Source organism: Pogona vitticeps, chromosome 3 (genome assembly GCF_051106095.1).
Source record: "Pogona vitticeps strain Pit_001003342236 chromosome 3, PviZW2.1, whole genome shotgun sequence".
Classification (NCBI taxonomy): Eukaryota; Metazoa; Chordata; class Lepidosauria; order Squamata; family Agamidae; genus Pogona; species Pogona vitticeps.
This window is the reverse complement of record NC_135785.1, coordinates 265,118,398-265,138,912: the sequence shown is the minus strand read 5'-3', so window position 1 is coordinate 265,138,912 and position 20,515 is coordinate 265,118,398. Positions and strand designations below refer to the sequence as shown.

At 45.9% G+C, this 20,515-nt stretch overlaps 1 protein-coding gene across 4 annotated transcripts in view; it reads right to left on the bottom strand.

The window, feature by feature from the left end:
* NUMA1 (nuclear mitotic apparatus protein 1) overlaps positions 1 to 20,515 on the bottom strand; it is an 85,538-nt gene that overhangs the window by 27,402 nt on the left and 37,621 nt on the right. For all 4 annotated transcript variants that reach the window (XM_072993371.2, XM_072993370.2, XM_072993372.2 and 1 more), the window contains exons 2-8: positions 14,864 to 14,934; positions 10,733 to 10,818; positions 4,461 to 4,540; positions 3,156 to 3,238; positions 2,204 to 2,284; positions 1,344 to 1,428; positions 209 to 320 (exon numbers count right to left, since the gene is read on the bottom strand). In XM_072993371.2, the coding sequence (XP_072849472.2) occupies positions 209 to 320; positions 1,344 to 1,428; positions 2,204 to 2,284; positions 3,156 to 3,238; positions 4,461 to 4,540; positions 10,733 to 10,818; positions 14,864 to 14,905 (569 nt within the window). In that variant the 5' untranslated portion in view covers positions 14,906 to 14,934. The remainder of the gene's footprint in view (positions 1 to 208; positions 321 to 1,343; positions 1,429 to 2,203; positions 2,285 to 3,155; positions 3,239 to 4,460; positions 4,541 to 10,732; positions 10,819 to 14,863; positions 14,935 to 20,515) is intronic.

The window sequence follows — 20,515 nt, the reverse complement described above, 5'->3', positions numbered from 1 at the left end:
CCGAGACACAGAGTCGCCACAAGGTGGCAGAGCAATGGATGGAGAAGGGTGCTTCCCAGGGCCAGGCTTCAAAAGCCTCTGGCATGGGTTACCCTCTCCTACCATTTCTACCTCACCTGACGCCTTCACCCATGGCTCCGAAAAGGGCTACAGCCCTGCTGCCTAGCCTCAGGAAGAACCTTCACGAGAGAAGTAAGCAAGCACGTACTTGTTCAGACTGGACGAAGAGGCAATCTTCTGCAGCTTCAAGAAGGACACCTGTTGCTTCGGGGGGGTGCTTTCCTCCGAGCTGGTGCTCGAGACGCTTGATGACTGTGGCACTGGAGGAAGAGAAGAGCGGGCCAGTAGTCAGGTGACACTTAGCAGGGGGAACCCAAGAGAAAAATACTAAAGCCAGGATCCATTCCTGAAAAAGACAACTCCGGGATCCGAGAGAGGAGCAAGCTCTGATCTCTGAAGCAGGTGCAGCCGATGATAAGGATGGTCCTACGTAGCACAGTTAATACTAAATGACCGGACACCGTCCACTTGGGCTCTGAGTCCCAGAGGGCAACTCCTCTTCTGAGGTCAATGGCCAATTTCTTCCCCAAGCCTCTACTATGGGACTCCCCGCCCCACCCTGCTGCACACAGTGAGGCTGCCAGCAATGCCAATAACTTGGTGAGCCTTCCACACAATGGGGCTGTGTTTGGACATAAAAGGGAGTCTGTGCCAGGGAAGTACAGCCACAGCGCCAACCCAGGCAAGCAGCTTCCCTTGTAAGATGGAGCCATCTTTTCATGCGAGCATTTCCTAGAGGCCTCCAAAGAACAGCCACACCAGTTGTCAATCTTCAGCATCTGAAATGCTGCGCCAACACACATCTAGCTTTTAAGGTTCACACTCACAATGACTCTTTCCAAAAACTTGTCTGATATTGACCTGTTGGCCTCTCCCATCTTCTTGCAGGGAAAGAGGCACAATCTAGTCCCAACCTTGCCCAAAGAGTGTGTATGGAAAGGAAAAGGACAGTGACTTGACAAAGCCCTCTCGGAACTAACATCTTGGTCTCAGCTAAGATATTCTACAGCTGAACAGGTAGCAATATTTGACTGAACACCCTCCAACACAGCCAGAAAAATAAGTCACTTCTCATCTTTTTTCTGGCTTCTTCACACAAGAGGCACAGGCCCACTGACAATGCATCTGGGGAGCCAGTAAAACACCCTGATCGTGGATGTGCCCTAAAAACCACAGAGGGCCACTGACGAACACAAACGATGCCTGCCGCTCAGACTCCGGCCACTGAAGCAGACTCCATAGCGTCCCCGTGTTTCAATCACGCCCGCTGACCCAGGACTTACTTTTCTTTTGAAGAAAGATCTCCAGATTGTCACTGAGGCACTCTTCATTGTACAGCATAAAGTTCAGGAATTCAGCCATTTCTGCCTGAGGGTTAGGGGAGGGGAGGGAGAGAAAAACAAAGGAAGGACAGGATGAACAGCTGTGTCCCCAAGCACATAGGAAGCCAAAGACTGTCCACAGAAGAGAGGCCAAGCCAACGGCCCCCGTAATCCAAGCCTGCTCGTTGTGCTTTTGAGGGTGCCACCTTTTTGGGAAACCAGTAGTCAGGCAGCACCACCTAGAAGACTGAGTAGTTATTCTTTTTCATAAGCTTTCATCCACTTTAGCACACTTCCTTCAGACATGGCCATACAAAAGCTCATGGAAAATAAAGAGGAGCTAATCTTAGAGGCATGCCATGAATTCCGGCTTCTCTTTTGCTATAACAGAGTCACAAGGCTACCAGCTAGATCACCCTCTGGGGAATGTTATTTGTCTCCAACGGTCTTTTGCAGGCAGCATGTTTTAGTGCCATGAAAAGGCAGCAAGGGGTTGGTTTCTTCCTTTGTTAGTATTGGATTTTTACCCCCAAGAAGAGAGAGAAGCCCTCCTGCAATTCTCTCCTCATTTGCCAGCTCTGGATACCGGAGGCAACCCAACCTGGGTGGAGTGGGCACCATCAGGAAGCAAAATGTCTTGGGCAATTCTGCCTCCAACTACTACTACTACCCCAATTTTCTGTAGCTTGAGGTTCCAAAGGAGAAACGCTCACTGACCAGCCCCATACAATCTTTTTTTAAAAAAAGGGTCGTGGGTGTAGGACCAAACAGGCCATTGAGCCAAAAGGAATCTATAGCTGAAGGCAGAGTTTTTGGGTTACCTGGAGGTCATACTCGACAGCCGCCCATTCCCTTGGAATCTTATCACTCATAGAAGCACAGTAGAGCAGCAGCATGGCCACCTGGAAAGAGTCAGAAACAAAGGGAAATCAGACCATGTGCCCCTTGCACAGCAAGGCTGGCCTGGCCCCAGCAAAGCCCCAGCACAGGCAGAAAATTAAAACCATGAGACAACGCAGCAATATTAGACCTGAACACTATGGGCAGAGCAGCTGCCAACCGGAGTCCTACGAAGATTTTCAGGATGAGCACCAGATGTGATTCAGGACTGCCTGCTCTCTTTTCAGCATGTTCTGGTATCTCTAGCCCAATAACAGTTTCTCCAGGTCTTCAAGACACTGCAGGCATAGTCTCAGAGAGATATCCACACATGTTGAGAGGAGAGCAACTAAACCATGGTAAAAGGTCTAGAGATGAATTCCCTCTGAGGAACAACTGAGAAAATTGGGCACGTTTAACCTGGAGAAGTCTGAAGGGCAACATGAGAGCCGTCTTCAACAATACGAAAGGCTGCCATTTCGAAGAGGAAGCAAGCTTGCCTTCTGTGACTCCAGAGGGCAGCAGGCCCTGAAGGAATGGGTCCAAATTGAAAGAAAGCAGACTTGAACCTCTTGACAATCACTGCAGTTTGACAGTGGAGCAGCCTTGCCTTGGGAGGATGGTGGTGGGCTCTCCACTGGAGGGCTTCATATAGAGGTTAGGGGGGCACACGTCAGGGACACTGTAGCTGTGGGTTTCCTGCTCTGGCAAGGGGCTAGACCTAGTGATTCCTGGGGCTCCTCCAGCTCCCCAGTCCTATGGTTCTCTGATTGGGAGACAATAAGATAGTGTAGAGAGTTTGCTAACCACGTCTGCTCATCATTTCAATACGGTTAAGATGCCAGAAAAGCCCCTAAACGCCAAGAGCCAAAGACACAGAAGTCATGCCGATACCTTTGCTAGTTCCAGTTCTTCAGCTGCCAAAAGTTTCTCTTCGGATACCAGTCTCTGGGTGGTGGATTTGTGCTTACAATGTTCTGGAAGGTGCATGATCAAAACAGAAAGGATCCATGAATTCTATGGCAGCACCATCCAACAAAAGCAAAGCCTATCCTGTAGTTCTGGAACTCACAAAACTCACTTTGCAAATTCCCCCACCCCTCCCTCAGGGAACCAAAGCAACCAGGGGCCTTGAGCCGAATCCTGTTCTGGTCAGAAGGCGGCAAATGTCTCTTACAAAACTGGGAGGAAGGTGGTGCAACATTCAATAAGGATGGACACACAGGGTTTGGGCAGGAAACATTGCTTCTCGGCCCTTTCGCAGTGCATTTTGCTCTTTCCCTCTTTGCTTTGAGCTTTTGGGCTCGGAAAGGCTAAGATATTGGGGGAGGGGGGTTTGAACCCCTGGGAGACACTTCATGAGAGAAATAGCATGTGCTCCTTTCTCCATTAGCTCAACAGCCTACCCAAGAAACCAACTTCCCAGGTCTTGGAGATGCGACTACGGTGGCAGAAGAAACAGAAATGAATGGTAGCCCCACCATGGGGCTCCCATGGAAGGAAGGTGGCTATGCCTCTTGAAAAACATCTCCACTCCCAGAGATTCCAGAGTGGAGCCTGGTGCTGGTGCCCAGCCATCAGATGTGATGCACAAAAAAATGCAATGAAAAAGAGGCATGGCTGTCTTTGGTTGCACCTGATTTGTGGGGCTTAAAAGAGCCCTTCTCTGGATACTTGGGGCATGAAAGCCTCACTGCCCGGCAACCGGGGGATCTCTAATAGGCTCCTTCCCCCAGTCTCCTGGATGGGGATGAGGATAGGAAAAGGCGGATGGAGACCTTCAGGCCTGCCATGCTTACCCCACCTCCCTCCGGGGCATAGGAAGAAAGAAGGACTTGTTGGCCCTCCTAGTCACACCCAATCCTTCCAGCCTCACTATGGAAGCTTCAGGTCTCCTAAGCTTAAGGAGTCTGCAGCTTTAAATCTGGGAAGGAGGTGGCTGCCCCTCTCATTACATGAGCTGTCCTTCAGGAGCAGAGAAGGAGGGGGGCCCCTTAGAGGACAAGGCCCTGTTGTCAACTCAGTTGTCCAGCCCCTTTCATATGATGAGTGGGCGGGGTGGGGAATGACTCTGGCAGGTGTGTCTGCCGACAACAGAAGAACAGACACCTACACTTCTGACGGAGTTATCTCTGCAAAGGCCGGCTATGTGAAGGATCTACAAAAGGCTAAGACAAACCAGGCGGTAAGAACACTTACTTTCAAGGAAGCTGACAATGTAGGCCACTCGGTCGGGCATGCTTTGCTGCAAAGCGGCCTGTTCCTCTTCAGTGCCATGGCTGGAAGAGAACAAAAAGGTCACTTGGGAGGGGACAGAGAAGAAGTGACTCAGCCCTGGGGAATCCTAATGGTTCAAGGACTTTTAAGATCCAGTGACAACTGAGGAAGACGTGCACACATCGAAACAAGTTAGATCGCTTGAGGTCATTTGCCTCTTTAGCACAACCTGTGGTCTGCAACACCAAAACGTTATTTGAAGCCTGGTGCTATGCCACCTGACAAAATGACACCTGAGCTACTGTGACTCAACCTTGATGGAACTGGACTCTCTCGTTCGTTCGTTTGGTTGTGTCCGACTCTTCGTGACCCCATGGACCAGAGCATGCCAGGCCCTCCTATCTTCTGCTGCCTCCCGGAGTTGTGTCAAATTCATGTTGGTTGCTTCACAGACACTGTCCAGCCATCTCATCCTCTGCCGTCCCCTTCTCCTCTTGCCGTCACACTTTCTTAACATCAAGGTTTTTTCCAAGGAGTCTTCTGGACTCACTGCTATGGGTCATTCACAGGAGACTGGTGCATACTGGGACAGAAGTGTCATTCCGTTACATTAATCAAAAGGGTTTCGGTCTTTTGGCTACTATTCTGTTATTAAGGAAGTAGAAGGGGACCTCTATGAAATTAACAACCGTGTGCCATGAAGCCAATTCTGACTTAGGCTGACCCTCTTCAGGGTCTCTGGGTAGAAAGTACTCACAGGTAGTTTCCTACTCCTTTCTTCTGAGGGCACCCGGGGACTATGCTGCTTGCCCACAGCGACACAGGACAGCTCTACTTCTGGAAGTCGCCATGAGGACTCAAACTCCCAACCTCTCACCTCACACTCAACTTACTGAGCTACCCAGCCAGCTCAGAATTTAGAAGAGACTTTTTTTTAACTCTGCTATCAATGACCTTTTAGAAATAACAGCCCACAAACATGTTTCATCCTTCCTGAGAAGATGGCAGCAGTAAGTAATTACTTTCAGTTCATCAACACCATCAGTGTATCTTGACGGAAAGATATATCTGGAGCATCTGGCCATATTCTTGTAGCAACTCAAGCAGGTGGTTTGGCAGGGAGCAGAAGAGATCCTGACCATTACAGCATGACTTCACACCCTCACGGAGAAGACCAGAAACAAGCCTCCAGTGAAGTGACCACTGTCCCTTGCACCCTTGACCTCTTTTGCTTTTAAAAAATAAAATAAAATCACAGCTGCTCAGATCCAGGTTACAAGACTTGTGCCTGTGCCGACAGCAAACACAGCAACACACTCTGAGCCACTAGAGGGAGCCAGCCGCATTCTTTCTCGAATTTGCTCTACTGTGCTGAATTCTCAAATGACAGAAGTCCGCCAGGATCAGCCCGGGCAACACTTTCTCAGAAGCTTTCAACCATGAATTCACTGGGGTGATCAAGAGCCCTGTAGCATCTTGAAGAGTAACATGTTCATTTACAGCACGAGCTTTTGTGGACTACAGTCCATTTATTCCACAAAGCTTCACAGCCTTAGTTTACAAAAGCTGACATTACATTACAAATACGAGTACTATGCAAAACGTTTGTTCTCCTATGAGATGCCCCTGAATCCTGTTTCCATGGCCAAGAGACTAAAATGGAAACCTTTCTCTGTCAAAGTTTCAACAAGCCACCTTCTTTGCACACCGGTGTTTCCTGCAGCTCAGAGGACAGGCCAAAGACTAGTGTCTGCTTACAGTTAGCTTAGACTGCTCAACAGAACATGGGTGATTGATTCTGGAGTTTCAACACAGTGATACTTAAATAATGACTACAGAAGCTGGCTGGACAGCTCAGTGGAGCCAGAGGTCAGGAGTTCAATTCCCTGCTGTGAACCTTCAGAGAGAAGAGTCCGCCTGTGTGGCATTGGGGCTGGCTACATGGTGGTCCCAGGGCAAGCCCAGAAGAGGAGAACGGTAAACCACTTCCCAGTATTGTTTCTAAAAACCTGGAATGTATACTTGACAGCACACAGTTATTATTACTAATAACTACAGAAGAATTACACAGCTTTACTGTTCATAATGAAGAAATTAAAATGGTTAAATTATTTTCTATTCAGTCATGAATCCAAACTGAGACCTCATCCAAGAAATCAGAAGAAGCCTGAGATTTGCAAGGACAGTAATGAAGGAACTAGAAAATATGCTTAAAGTGTAAGGATGTGTCACTGGAGACCAATGCCAATACCATTTACATGATGGTTCTTGCAACCCTTATGCACAACTGTGAAAGTTAAAATGTAAATGCAGCTGACAGGACTATGTACAGATATGAAGAAAGCTGACATGAGAATGGTTCATTCAAAATATGATGCTGCATAAGCTTTACGAATATCATAGACCAGCAGAAAACAAATGAATGGGTTCTTGACCAAATAAAGCCTGAACTCTCAGTAGAAGTGAAAATGACAAAACTGAGGCTACTGTACTGTGGACATATCAGGAGAAGACAAGACTTGCTGGAAAAGACAATAATGCAAGAAAAAGCAGAGTGCAACAAGAGAAATATCTAGCATGAGATGAATTATTTTAAAAAAGAAAGCTGTGGTCTTTCATTCGCAAAATCTGAGCAGGGCTATTATTGATAAGATGCTTTGGGGGTCATTAATTAAAAAGGTCACCATAAGTTGGAAGTGATTTGATGGCACATAACAACAAGAACAGCAATAATAGCAACAACAGTGAAGAAGTCCAGACAGACAGACAGACAGACAGACAGACCAAGTTATGCATATGTAGGGAACCTTTATCAGACGGGGGCTCATCTCTTCCACCTTGAGCGCAACCACATTTGAAACTGAATGGGATAAAGATATGCAAGCCTCTTTCCAGCTGTACAAGAGATCACCCCTCTTTGTCACTCCTGTTACCTTCAGAGCAAGAAGGGACATCTGGTGATGCAAGAGACTCCATAATCCTTGAATCCCACTGCTCACAAAACCACTAAGCAGTGGCAAGAAAATAGCTGCTCTATCTTTCCCCAACAAGGTGGAGCAGGCACCTGAAAGAGGAAGCGTCATGCACTTCCTCGTTTTTTTTCCTGCTGGAAAAGGGGAGGGGCCAGGTGAGCCTTTGGAAGCCCTGCCCACATCGAGGTGCTCCAGTGGTCCTCAATCTTGGGCCTCCAGATGTTATTGAACTACAACTCCCAGAAATCTTGGCCAGCAGAGGTGGTGGTGAAGGCTTCTGGGAGTTACAGTCCAAGAACATCTGGAGGACCAAGGTTGGGGACCACTGCTCTAGAGCAGAAGTTTTCAAACTGGGGTCTCCCGATGTTCTTGGACTGCAGTTCTCAGAAGGCTTTTCACCACTTGCTGTGTTGGCCAGGATTTCTGGTCAGTTGCAGTTCAAGAACGTATGGGGGAATCCAGTTTGAGAACTGCTGCCCTAGAGACTGAGTAGTCAGCTCCAACTACTGGAGCCAGCTTCCCACTTGTTTCCTGAAAAAGTGGTCTCATGGGTGGGGTGGGGGGTAGCCCTTGCCCTAGGGCAGGGCAGACTGGTCATAAGACACTGCTGGATTAATCCTGGCTGCTTCTTTTAGGAGCCCTATAAAAAGGAGGTCCTTGCGGGAAAGACTGTGGGTCTAGCTGAAAAACTCTGCTAGAGACCTGGGGAATCCTTATCCTTATCCCAAAAAGTGTAGAATATTCAATGTTCACATAACTTTCTGCTACTCCAGGGAAGAGACACTGTTGATTCCTGAAATCTGGCAGAAACTTACCAAGAAAACCCTAGAGTTTTCTTGTAGAATCCTAAACTATTTGTGAGCTGTTACTGCTGATTCAGTGTCTGCGAAGCAACCAACATGAAATTGACAGGGAGGCAGTGGAAGATAGGAGGGCCTGGCGTGCTCTGGTCCATGGGGTCACGAAGAGTCGGACACGACTAAACGACTAAACAACGACGACTGCTGATTCATTAACATCTTCTCACCCAGCCACCTTCACAACCCCAGAGATTTAAAGCAGACCTTCCCCTGCACAATGCCTAGCCCAGCTGCTTTGGCCTGCTAATTTGTTAATTTCAATTCAGGACCAGATGGAAGGAGAGTAAGCAGGGTTTGACTAAATAGATCGTCTGCAGGAATTCTTTGTCTCCACTTTCCCCAACACAACTGGAAGCCGCTTCTAAAAACACAACTCCTGTTCCAGTTATCTTCAGCAGAAATAACCAACATCAAGGCATCTACATAGAAGGCTTGCTGCTTAGCACAGGATGCAAAATAACTTCCATCAAATAAAGGAAATGAAGATCTTTCTATCAACAAACTTCCATCAAATACAGGAAATCATTATATTTAAACACATTCTGAGGTTAATTCAGAATCTGGTCAAGAAACCTTTCATGATCCTCAATGCCAATAGGGGAAGTTTAGAAAGTCCTGGGTTTTTAGTTCAGAAAACATTAACCACCAAGGAGGGATACACATAAGATGCATAGGAATATGGACAATCCTGAGAGGGTGAATGGCCTGTTAGTTTCTCAAAAACACAGTGAGTGAATGAATGAGTGAGTGAGTGAGTGAGTGAGTGAGTGAGTGAGTGAAGTGCAACATCTGCATCAAACAGCTGATTAAGAAACTGAGCTGAACGAGGCAGAAGGTCATTACGTTCTAATATGAGAGCACAGCCCCTTCCAAAACACTTCAGCTCAGCTCTAGAAAGTTCCAAGACATTCTGTGCGTGCAGGAATAGCCCATGAAGAAGATATTATTCCAATGAAGAAGATATTGGAACCATGAAGAAGATATTATTCCAATGCAAGACATAGTCAACAGTTCATCCCACAAGAAGGCAAAACAGCCACAGCGAACCTGATGTGGACAATCAGAGATTGCTTCCATGAATTCACCTAGCAGTGCTTATTAGTCTGCAACAGAAACAGGAGTTCACCTCATTTGCTTTCTGTCTCTGATGGGCCCAGTGTCAGGGACAAACAGAGGACAGCTTTGTCTGCATTGCCACCGACATGTGCACTAGCAGTCGTTTTGTGCTACACTTCCTTGTAACTTCTGAATCCTACTAAGATTTTTCCCAAACATTTGACAGAGATGCACAGGTCTAGTCTATGTGGCTGCTGCGAGAACTCATTAATACATCAACAAAGTGTTTGATTCAGTACAGTGGTGCCTCGCTTAGCGATGTTAATCCGTGTAGCAAAAATCGCTGCTAAGCGATAACATCGCTAAGCGATTTTAAAAAGCCCATAGAAACGTATTAAAACACGTTTAATGCATTCCTATAGGCTTAAAACTAATCTTATGCGAAAATCCTCCATTGCGGTGGCCATTTTCGGTGCCTCTAAAGCGAGGCAAAACAGAGGGCAGCCATTTTTTTCCCGGTGGCCATTTTGGAACCGCTGATCAGCTGGCTGAAAATGGGGGCTTTGCGATGATCGCTTCCCCGTGATCATCGCAAAGCGAATTTTCCCCATAGGAAACATCGCAAAGCGATCGCTTTTGCGATCGCAAAAACAGTGTCACTAAGCGATTTCGCCGTAAAACAGAGCGATCGCTAAGCGAGGCACCACTGTATTTGGCAGTGTGCTAACATCCTGAGAACAGTTTTTTTTTACTGTGTCCTTGTTCTTCAGGCAGATTATTTTCCATTATACACACTCTGACATCCGAGCGTTCAGCCTGGAGGCAGGCAGTGCAGCATGGCCTCTCCCATTTTGAAGAGACCCTTGTTCAGCAGGCCGAGGCAAAGAGGCAGTCCCGAAACCAGGAAAATCAGGGAGCTGGACAGGGGACAGATTGTAATGGTCTTCAGTGTGGAAGGGATGGTCACTCTTCAATTGGCCTTCTCAGCCCCATGAGACGCTGTTCCAAGACCTCTATTCAGAGCACGTTACCATAGTCTCTCGAGACTGAAGGATGCCTACTACATTCAAAATAGAGACCAAATCAGGATGAAATATCTAGCTAGCTGCTCCATTCCCTGGTTCTATAAAAAGTGATAGGTTTTCTAGTCACCAATGCTCTGTGCAAATACCATGAGCATGACCGTTGCTTTTTTAACATGCTGACCAAATTCCTATATATTTGGGGAGAGGGGGAGCAGTTTAGAAGCTGCAGCATTCAACTTCTTGTCACGTCTCCCAGAAAAAAAATGAGTTTGTCCATTACTCCACGTAGTGGCTACATCCTGTAAAAAGGAAGGCAAGGTAAGCATCTCAGTGCCTCTTACATTTTGTTGATGATCTTGATGAAGATGCCACAGTCCTGGAGCTGAGCTAACGAATTCAAGGTTTCACCCAGCTTCAGGCTGTTCACCTGCAAAAGAGAGGGTTCAAGTCAGAAGCGGGCTACCTTTTAACATACAAGTTAAGGGATGAAATCCACACCTTACAGTTCTTCAAATGTGTCAATCTGAGATATAAAGAGAAACCACCCCTGAATTGTAGTTCACCCACACATATAGTTGACAGAAACCTTCATTAGGAAAATGGGTGGAAAATGAACAGTACATGACATGCCAAGACTGATGAATTGAAGGCTCTTAAGTCTCAAAACGGGTGGTGAAGCACAGGGTGGAAAGATCCTCGTTCAAACATTAGCAACCAGTAATGAAGACAAGTGTCTTGATGGGATCAGTAACTCTAGAGGACAATGTATCCTTAATACTCTTTCCCAACTTGAATATTTAATTACTGCATCTGCCTCTGTAATAGCTGTCCAACAGGATATAAATTTATGTTAATTGACTGGAGGCCTTCCCTCCAGTCAATTATCTCTCTCTCTCTCTCTCTCTCTCTCTCTCTTTTTGTTATGCTATCTTGGAAATGTGTTAATTCTTACAACTGTATTTTTATATAAGTTACCGTATATTAATGTGTTAATGTATTAATGTGTTTTTATCTATGTAAGCCGCCCCGAGTAGACATTGTCTACAGGGGCGGCGTAAAAATCTAATAAATCAATAAATAAATATGGTGGATATAAAAATTGGTCAGTATGGATTGGACTATTCACTGTTGTAAACCTCTTAAAGTAGTGCTTAGTACCAAGTCAAGCATTCTACAAATCTCTGGAAAAATGTATGCAAATTTCTGTGAAACCTAACAAAAATGTGTGCGGAGCAGAGGAACAGTTGATAACTAGATGGGGGAATGGCTATGAAAGACTGTACATCCTTTCCCTTTTGAGATTCTTGGAGACTTCTTTTATAGGGCCCATTCCTCTCCCCCGCCAATACAGCACTGTACACTGGGATTCCTGAATGCTACTCTATCGTATTCCTTTGCCTTGTAAGTTGTATTACTTACAAAACAACTTGCTCACTGCAAATCTCTTTAGAACTATACCAGGTAGGTTAACAAAGTCTAAATGTAAGAAAAATCCCATTACACACACACACACCCCAGGCAAGTTTTCAAAAATGCTTGCCAATACACTCTTGAGTTCCTCCTCCCCAAAGCCCCTGCCCATCTAAGCAGGGGCAAAAGAGAGACTTCTACCAACACCCCCATCTAATTGCATCCCACAAATGATGCCCAAAGCCCCCCAGCTTCCAAGAGCAAAAAGCCAAAAAGGGGAGGGGAGGAGAGGGAGACAAAACCTATTAATTATGGGCCCTTCACAGATGCACAATGAGCATCCATTTCAGTGCACTGACTACAGGAAGAAGCAGCCTCTCTGAGACCGGTTCAGGGGGTGGGGCGGAAGAGGCAAATCTTCTAAACCAGAGAGGAAGAACACATGTGGTCCCTCTCATGCCTGAGGGCACCTTTCAATCAGCAATACTGGAATGAGTGTATTACTGTTTTAATAAATGCATGTTTTCACTAATCATTTTATACAGCAACATCCAACTATTACCATATTTTTCGCTCCATAAGACGCACCTCTCCATAAGACATACCAAATTTTTAGAAGAAAACAGGAAAAAAAATAATCTGTTTTCTTCTCCTAAAAATTGGTGAGCCTTATGGAGAGGTCTGTCTTATTGAACACACCCTAGGACTCTTTGGAGGCTCACCCAGCCACCACCCCCCGGAGGCCAGAGGGGGCAAAATCGCCACCTTCTGGGACTCTTCTGAAGCTTCCCAAGCCTCAAAAGAGTCCCACAAGGTGGCGATTTCACCCCCTCTGACCCCCAGGAGTGAGGGTGAGTCTCTAAAGGGTCCTAGGGTATGTTCCAGGACCCTTTAGAGACTCACCCTCCCCCCCGGGGGTCAGAGGGGGCGAAATCGCTACTTTCTGGGTCTCTTCTGAGGCTTCCCAAGCCCCAGAAGAGCTGGCCCCATGGGGGGTCGGGGGAGCAGCGCAAGGGTCTTGGAAGGCTCACTTGGACCCTTGCGACGCTCCCCCCACACCCACGGGGCCAGCGGGTACAAACTTGCTAGCTTCTAGGACCTTTTCCGAGCCTTTCAAGCCTCAGAAAAGGTCCTAGAAGCTGGCAATTTTGCCCGCGCTGGCCCCATGGGGGGTGGGGGGAGCGGCGCAAGGATCCAAGTGAGCCTTCCACGACCCTTGCGCCGCTCACCCCACCCCACCCCCACGGGGCCAGCAAGGGCGAAATCGCCAGCTTCTAGGACCTTTTCTGAGGCTTGAAAGGCTCAGAAAAGGTCCTACAAACTGGCGATTTCACCCGCGCTGGTCCCATGGGGGGAGCAGCGCAAGGGTCCGAGTGAGCCTTCCCGGACCCTTGCGCCGCTCCCCCCACCTGGAAGCTGGTGATTTCGCCCGCACTGGCCCCGTGGGGGAGTGGCGCAAGGGTCCGGGAAGGCTCACTCGGACCCTTGCGATGCTCCCCCCCCATGGGGCCAGCAGGGGCAAAATCACCGCCTTCGCTCCATAAGACGCACAGACTCCCCCCCCCACATTTTTTTGGGGGGGAAGTGAGTCTTATGGAGCAAAAATACGGTATTTAGAAAATTAACCATACAAATGGTTGTTGTGGGTTTTTCGGCCTCTTTGGCCGTGTTCTGAAGGTTGTTCTTCCTAATGTTTCGCCAGTCTCTGTGGCTGACATCTTCAGAGGACAGAAAGCCTTTGCAAATACATTAACCATACAAGCTTTGTTTTTTTTTTTAAAAAAAAAATCTATAACTGCCTTCTCTTTCATTGCCTTAAGACCAAGATTGATTGATTGATTTCGTTTAGTATCCATATTCTATGACACACATGCAGTATTTTCTGCTTCATGTACATGACTCTAGACCTGGATTCCAAGCTACTTATACTTACCAACGTTTGGTCAATTGCTACTGGTGTGCTACCGTCTTTCCCATACTGACATGCCATTTGTTTAAACTACTGTACTATGATAGCTCTAAATGTTCATATTTTGTTAAAGTTCAAGTTACTGGGGCACAGGGTTTCCTTTACAATAAAAACAAAACACTGTGAATATTTAGAGATAGCTATCTGGACATAACTGTTTTATTCATGGCCTATGTTAGACCACAATGGAATATGGATTGTATGCATTCTGAGGTCTCAGTGTAAAAAGAGTAAAGAAAGAACAAAAGAATTACATCTAATCAAAAGAGTGCAAATCTAAGCCCCAGATTCCTGGCACAACCCCAAAGAAAGCCACACACCTCATTAGCAAGGCAGACTTATCTGCTAAAGGATATACATACTAGTTAGGCTTTCCCCCCATCTCCTGACATCCCAGTTCAAGAGCTTTCCCACCCAATGGAACAAGACATCTGTGCATGTCATCTGTCCCAGCGCCAAGTTGTGCACCTAGCGAAACTGAACCCTGGGACTGTTTTCAATTAACCAACTTTGAACAGAGTTCTCTAGTTTGGACCATTTACCTTTATTTTGGCTAGTCACGGAGAAGGGGCAGTAAAATAGGCAGGGCACTTAACTCCACTGCCTCAAAACTGAACCAAACCCGCTGAATTTTTCAGCAGAAGGGCAGGTGAGGCAGGTGAGGCATCTTTTACCCATGTTTTAATACTGCAACTTACTGTGTGTGGGTTTAAAAAAATATTTTACCTGTTTTAGTGGCTCTGTGAGCCACTTTTAAACCTAGGCCTGGAATAAAAGAGGAATATAAATCAAATAAATGCAAAATGATGGAGGAGGTGCTAGAGCATAAATATCACTGGAATCTTGCGCCTTTCTTCCTTTGCTCCTTCTCTCAATTCTCTGACTGGAAAACAAACTGTTTGCTTCCAATTGCTTCCTACTTTCCCCAAAGGGAGGAAGGGGCAGGCAGGGTGAAGGGCAATAGGAGGGGGCTAACAGCTATGCAATCACTTTGGCAAGCGATTACACAGCATGGGAAGGCCAAAGGTAAGAGAAGGTGGGGAGGTGGAGACTTCTCAAAGGATAAGAAAGGATCAAGATAGGGATACGTTACCCAGGCAAGGAGAGCTGAGGCTCTCGTGTTGTGAAGCGACATCTTTGAGCTTTGCCAGGTTATCTGTCAACCTAGAAAGGCCAAAAGAAAAGGCACACAGAGTTAAGAGTTGAAAGGTAAACAGGTTTTCATCCCTATGCAAATAGCACATACCAGCACTAAGGACATGAAAAACCAGCTGTTGTGTTGTAAAGGAAATTGCAACATCTTTCACGAAAAAGACATGGCACTTTGCTAATCAGACCCTCCCAGTGAAATGTCCTGGGCACTTAGTATTGTTTGTAGTTGTTCCAGTCTCGGCTCCAGCCTGGTTTTTAAAGGCAACTGGCATTACTCACACCCTGATGAATGACCTCATGTGGGCAAGAAACTAATGGTGCAGGCTTTGCTGATCCTGCTCCATCTGTATGCAGATTTTGCTATCATACATCCAAAGTGAGTTTTATGAAAGCTTATGCTAAATGAAACTAGTTATTATTCAAAATGTCGCAAGATTCTACTGTTTTTCTGCAAAAAAAAAAAAAAAAAAAGTGGATACCATAATATTCTCAATTGTCTATTTCAGGGGTCCCCAATCCCTGGTCTGCGGCCCGGTGCCAGTTCGTGGGCTTCCCAGGACTGGGCCGCAGAGATGAAGTTGCCCTCACAAAGCGATGAATAACAAAGTTGACCAGTTTCAGTATTGTTTTTTATTTTTATTTTATTTATTATTGGATTTCTATATCGCCCTTCTAGACAGGAGTCTACTCTGGGCAGCTCACAATATATTATGCACAAACAAATAAAACAACAATTAAAATCTACAATAATAATATGATCAAGATGAGAGAATAAACAACAAAAGCCAAGAAAGTACAATCAAGAATTGGCGGGAGAAAGGCCTGCCTAAAGAGCCAAGTTTTTAAATGACTCTTAAAAACACCCAGCAAGGGTGCCAGGCAGATCTCTGGCAGCAAGCTGTTCCAAAGTTGAGGGGCCACCGCCAAGCAGGCGCGGTTTCTTGTTCTTTTTTTTTCGGGCCTCTCTCGGAGTCAGGCCCCTCAGCCGTCCTTCCTCGCTCTGGCGAGTGACTAAGGTAGATCTAGGTGGGAGAAGGTGTTCTGCCAGGTATTGAGGTCCTAAACCGTTTAGGGCTTTATAAGTCATCATTAACACTTTGAAGTCAATGCGGAAATTAACGGGCAGCCAATGCAAAGCAGCCAGAATGGGAAAGATATGCTGGAATTTTCTCGCTCCACTAATTACTGTATTTTTTGCACCATAAGACTCACTTTTTTCCCACAGAACAGGGGTGTGGAAAGTCTGTGCGTCTTATGGAGCGAAGAAAACAGATTATATTTTCCTGTTTTCTTCTCCTAAAAAATTGGTGCGTCTTATGGAAAGGTGCGTCTTATGGAGCGAAAAATACGGTAATCTAGCTGCCGCACCATTTGAAGCTTCCGCATTAATCTCAAAGGTAGCCCCATGTAGAGCGTATTACAGTGGTCTAATCTTGAGATTACAAGCGCATGGACTAGAGTGGTGAAGGCCCCACCATCAAGATAGGGACGCAGCTGGGCAACCCGCCACAGATGGTAATTGGTGGCGCGGACCACTGATGCCACCTGGGCTTCTATGGTGAGTGCCGGGTCCAGATGTACTTCCAAGCTGCGAACCTCGCTCTTCGCGGCAGAGTCACCCCCTCAAAAGAGAGGGAGTTTCCCAAGCCGCCAATGGAGGGGCCTCACACCCTGAGGACCTCCATCTTGTCCAGGTTCATCCTCAGCCCATTCCCCTGCATCCATTGCAGTACGGCCTCCAGGCAACGCTGAAGGGACAGAACGGCATCCACCGAAGTTGGTGAAAAAGAGATGTAGAGCTGCGTGTCATCAGTGGCCACCCAGCGGCCTCATATATATATTAAACAGCACTGAGGAGATGATTGAGCCCTGCGGAACCCCACAATTGAGACTCCACGGGGCCAAGACACTCTCCCCAAGCTGAACTCTCATTGTGTTTCGAGCCTTTGATTTTAAACAACTTAACTAATTATTTCTTTTAATGTTTGTCAATGAATGCATTTTAGTAGCTGTTTTCTATTATGTTCACTCCTTCAACACAAGCTGAAACGAAACACATTAAAAATAGGGGAATGGCTTTCTTGCAGTCCTTGTCGGTATTAGAAAGATAAACACATAATCTGTTTTCACAACCCCCTCTTCCTGGCTCAACTCTTAACTAAACAGAACGCTACAGAGCAGAAGGCAAAAACAAAGGCTTAACGTTACATTCCTTGATAGTAAAAAAAGCTATTTTATGGCCATATAAAATCAATTTAACCAGAACTTGACAGTTGGCTCCCCTAGCCCTAGACTGACCTTTCACTAGAGATGTTGCTAGAGAAGGAACCTGGGAACTTCAGTGTGCAAAGTATGTGCTCATTTAACCAGTAATATCAGTTGTGTATACTTCTCTGGAACTGATGTGACACACAAATGGGAAATCTCATTTAAGGGAATGTTTCTCGGTGATATCAATCCAATCATTCCACCACCACCCTTCCCCCACTAAATCAGTCACGTTATTTCCTGGTCAAAAACCTAATTCACACTGTAAGGGGTCAGTAGGACTCATTTATTCCTCTATGGTTGGAGTGATCTCCTTTATCGGAAGAACTGGATGCATGCTAAGAATACAGTGGTGCCTCGCTTAGCGAGGTTAATCCGTTCCGGATTAACCCTCGCTCAGCAAATCCATCGTTAAGTGAAACAAAAAAGTCCATAGGAACGTATTAAAACTGATTTAATACATTCCTATGGACTTAAAACTCACCGTTCTGCGAGTTTTCTCCATTGCGGTGGCCATTTTGGATGCCTCGTTAGCGAGGCAAAACAGCGGTCGCCATTTTGTTTTAGCGGCGGCCATTTTGGGACCGCCGATCAGCTGTTCGCTATGCTTTGATCGCGTCCGAGCGATCATCGCATAGCGAAAAAAGCCCATAGGGGCCATTGCTGAGCCAACGCTCCAGCGATGGCCCGGGACCCATCGTTGTGCGGTTTCATCGCATAGCGAAGTGTTCGCTATGCGAGGCACCACTGTACTTGTTAACCAGGTGCTACTCCAGATGCACCACTGGGTTGCGTCTGACATGAATCAAGAAGAAACTGATGCAAGCTAGCTAAACAAACAAACAACTCCCATTATACTCTTTCCAAAGTTAAGTGAGGACAGTTAACTAAAGTGACTTTCTAAGGAAGCACAGTATCACTTTGGCCAGTTAAACATAATGCTACTGGAACCAATCCATGCCCACCACAAACAACTGCCGCCCTCACAGAGCACGTATATACGCTCGCGAGACCCACCATAAACAATGTGGCATCCTGAAGAGTGACAGAAGTAGTACTGTGGTGGGAGGAGTTTACACACGCAGGAGCCACCTTATCCTTGTAAAGATAATAAGCACCATCAAGAGTGGGAGGTCTTCAGTTGCAACAACACCTCGTCTGCTCTGGTCAAGGAAAACTGAGTCACTTGATACAGAACAGAAGGATTTCTCCGCTTCAGGAACAGCAGCTACAGGCTGATAAGTTTTACTGTTGATGAGTACCTTCATTTCTAGAGTTCTCATTAAAAAAGGCAGGACAGATTTTGATCTTAGAAACCGCGCTATAATAATCACCCATCCTTTACAAGAAACAGGATGGGTAGTATGGAAACAGAATGTTAAGCAGTGAGCTGAAATATCTAGATAAATCTCTCTTTTTAGAGTCTTCTTCCCAGCTCAGTGAACACACACACCTTAAATCAAGCTGCCTTTAATGAAGCAAATATTCTGCAGATACACAGTAGGGACTTTTGTCAAAAACTGCTCTTACCATCAATATGGCTAAGAATTCAACTTACAAATCTCTCAAATGCAATGTTCCTTCTAATTTTTTAGCCCTGCTCTGCGGGAACCTTGCCCTGTGCGCATATGTGCAGCAAGGTTCCAGCTGAAAACTGAACTAAACAGGCTGCCAGTGCACTACCCTGATGGAGCTCTGCACATGCACAGTGTAGAGGGAACCCCATATTAGCATCAGTCTTCTTCCATGCATATACAGACCTACCACTTCAAAGAGTTATTTTTCTAGACAATTCCAGAAACCCACGTGGCCCTCTTTCCCCCAAACTTTAGGGAGCATAGTATAAGCCATATAAATCACATCCAGAAGTAAGTTCCTACAGAACTCAGATTCTCTAGAATCAAATCTGGTAATTTGGCAGTTGGAAGAAAAAATATGGATAATGTAAACTGGTTATATTTGCAGTGAACTTGCTGCTTTGTATCACCAACACTCCCAGGCCCAAAGCATGAAATCTGGTTTCATGGCTGGACTTAATGTTGGCCACAATCCAAAACTCCCTAAACAGAGATGACTGTTTTGTTACAGGGCAAGTCATACCCCAAAAATCAACAGGACAAAGGGAAGAGTAATCTTAAAAAGCCTCTGCAAACACAGCCCTGCTCACCGTGAGAAGGCAAAATACAGATCTGGATCTACCAGAGGATTGCTGGCTGATCTGCAACAGATCAGCGAAGACTTCTGCCTCCCAACTGCTTTATAGTGGCAAGGAAAAATCTTTCCTTCTTCCAATTTGAAGAGACCTTTGTTCAGCAGGCCGAGGCAGAGAGGCAGTCCCCAAACCAGGAAAATCAGGGAGCTGGACAGGGGACAGATTGCATTTGCCTTCAGTGTGGAAGGGATGGTCACTCTCGAATTGGCCTTCTCAGCCACACTAGACGCTGTTCCAAGACCTCTACTCAGAGCACATTACCATAGTCTCTCGAGACTGAAGGATGCCTACAAGTTTCAAGACAGGAATTCTGGAAAGTGACCAGTCAGTTTATCCTTCCACTACACAAACTGTAAGATGGTTCATATCACTTCAGAAGTGTTGGCACTGAGGAAAGATCCTATATTCCCATCCCCAAACATGTGAACACCAAGGCACAGACTTTTGTGCAGCTAAAGGTTTTCAACTGAGGTAGAAGCTTTCTGGCCATGTTCCAACCAAAGCACAGTAAAAGAAAAGGAATGGAAAAGCAGCAACACCAGTGCATAGCCCATATTCCATATGAATGCATATGCAACCACAATATCTCTAACTGCTCACTGCATCAGCTCAGAAAGATCAACCCTTGCTTCTGTGGCTGTCAAAGTATGAGCTGTCAAAGAGGAGTACAAACATTCTGCATAGATCAGCAGTTTAGCACCCTGACCTATGGTTACTTATGCATAGCGAGGGATTAGAAATCCACAGGTGGACAGTCATATCTAAAAACCAAGTGTATTTTGCTAGACAGTGTTATACTCACACCGCTGGTTATTTGAATCTTTAATTTTTTAATTTAAATTTATGAGCTTCATGATGTATCACTTTTCTGCCAGTCAGAGATCCAGAGTAATACACAATGGGCAAAATCTTCTTCCTGTGCAAATAGGGTAACTTTGGGAGGCAAACTGTCCTAAATTAAGAAAGCACCGTAGACATTATCAGTTATGATACAACAGTTCTTAAAGCAACTTGCCTCCTGGAGTTACATTATATTACACCAGCATAACTAGGTGAGGAAATATAGACTAATAAAACATACAAAAATAAATTTAAAACTCCTGTAAAAGTCCA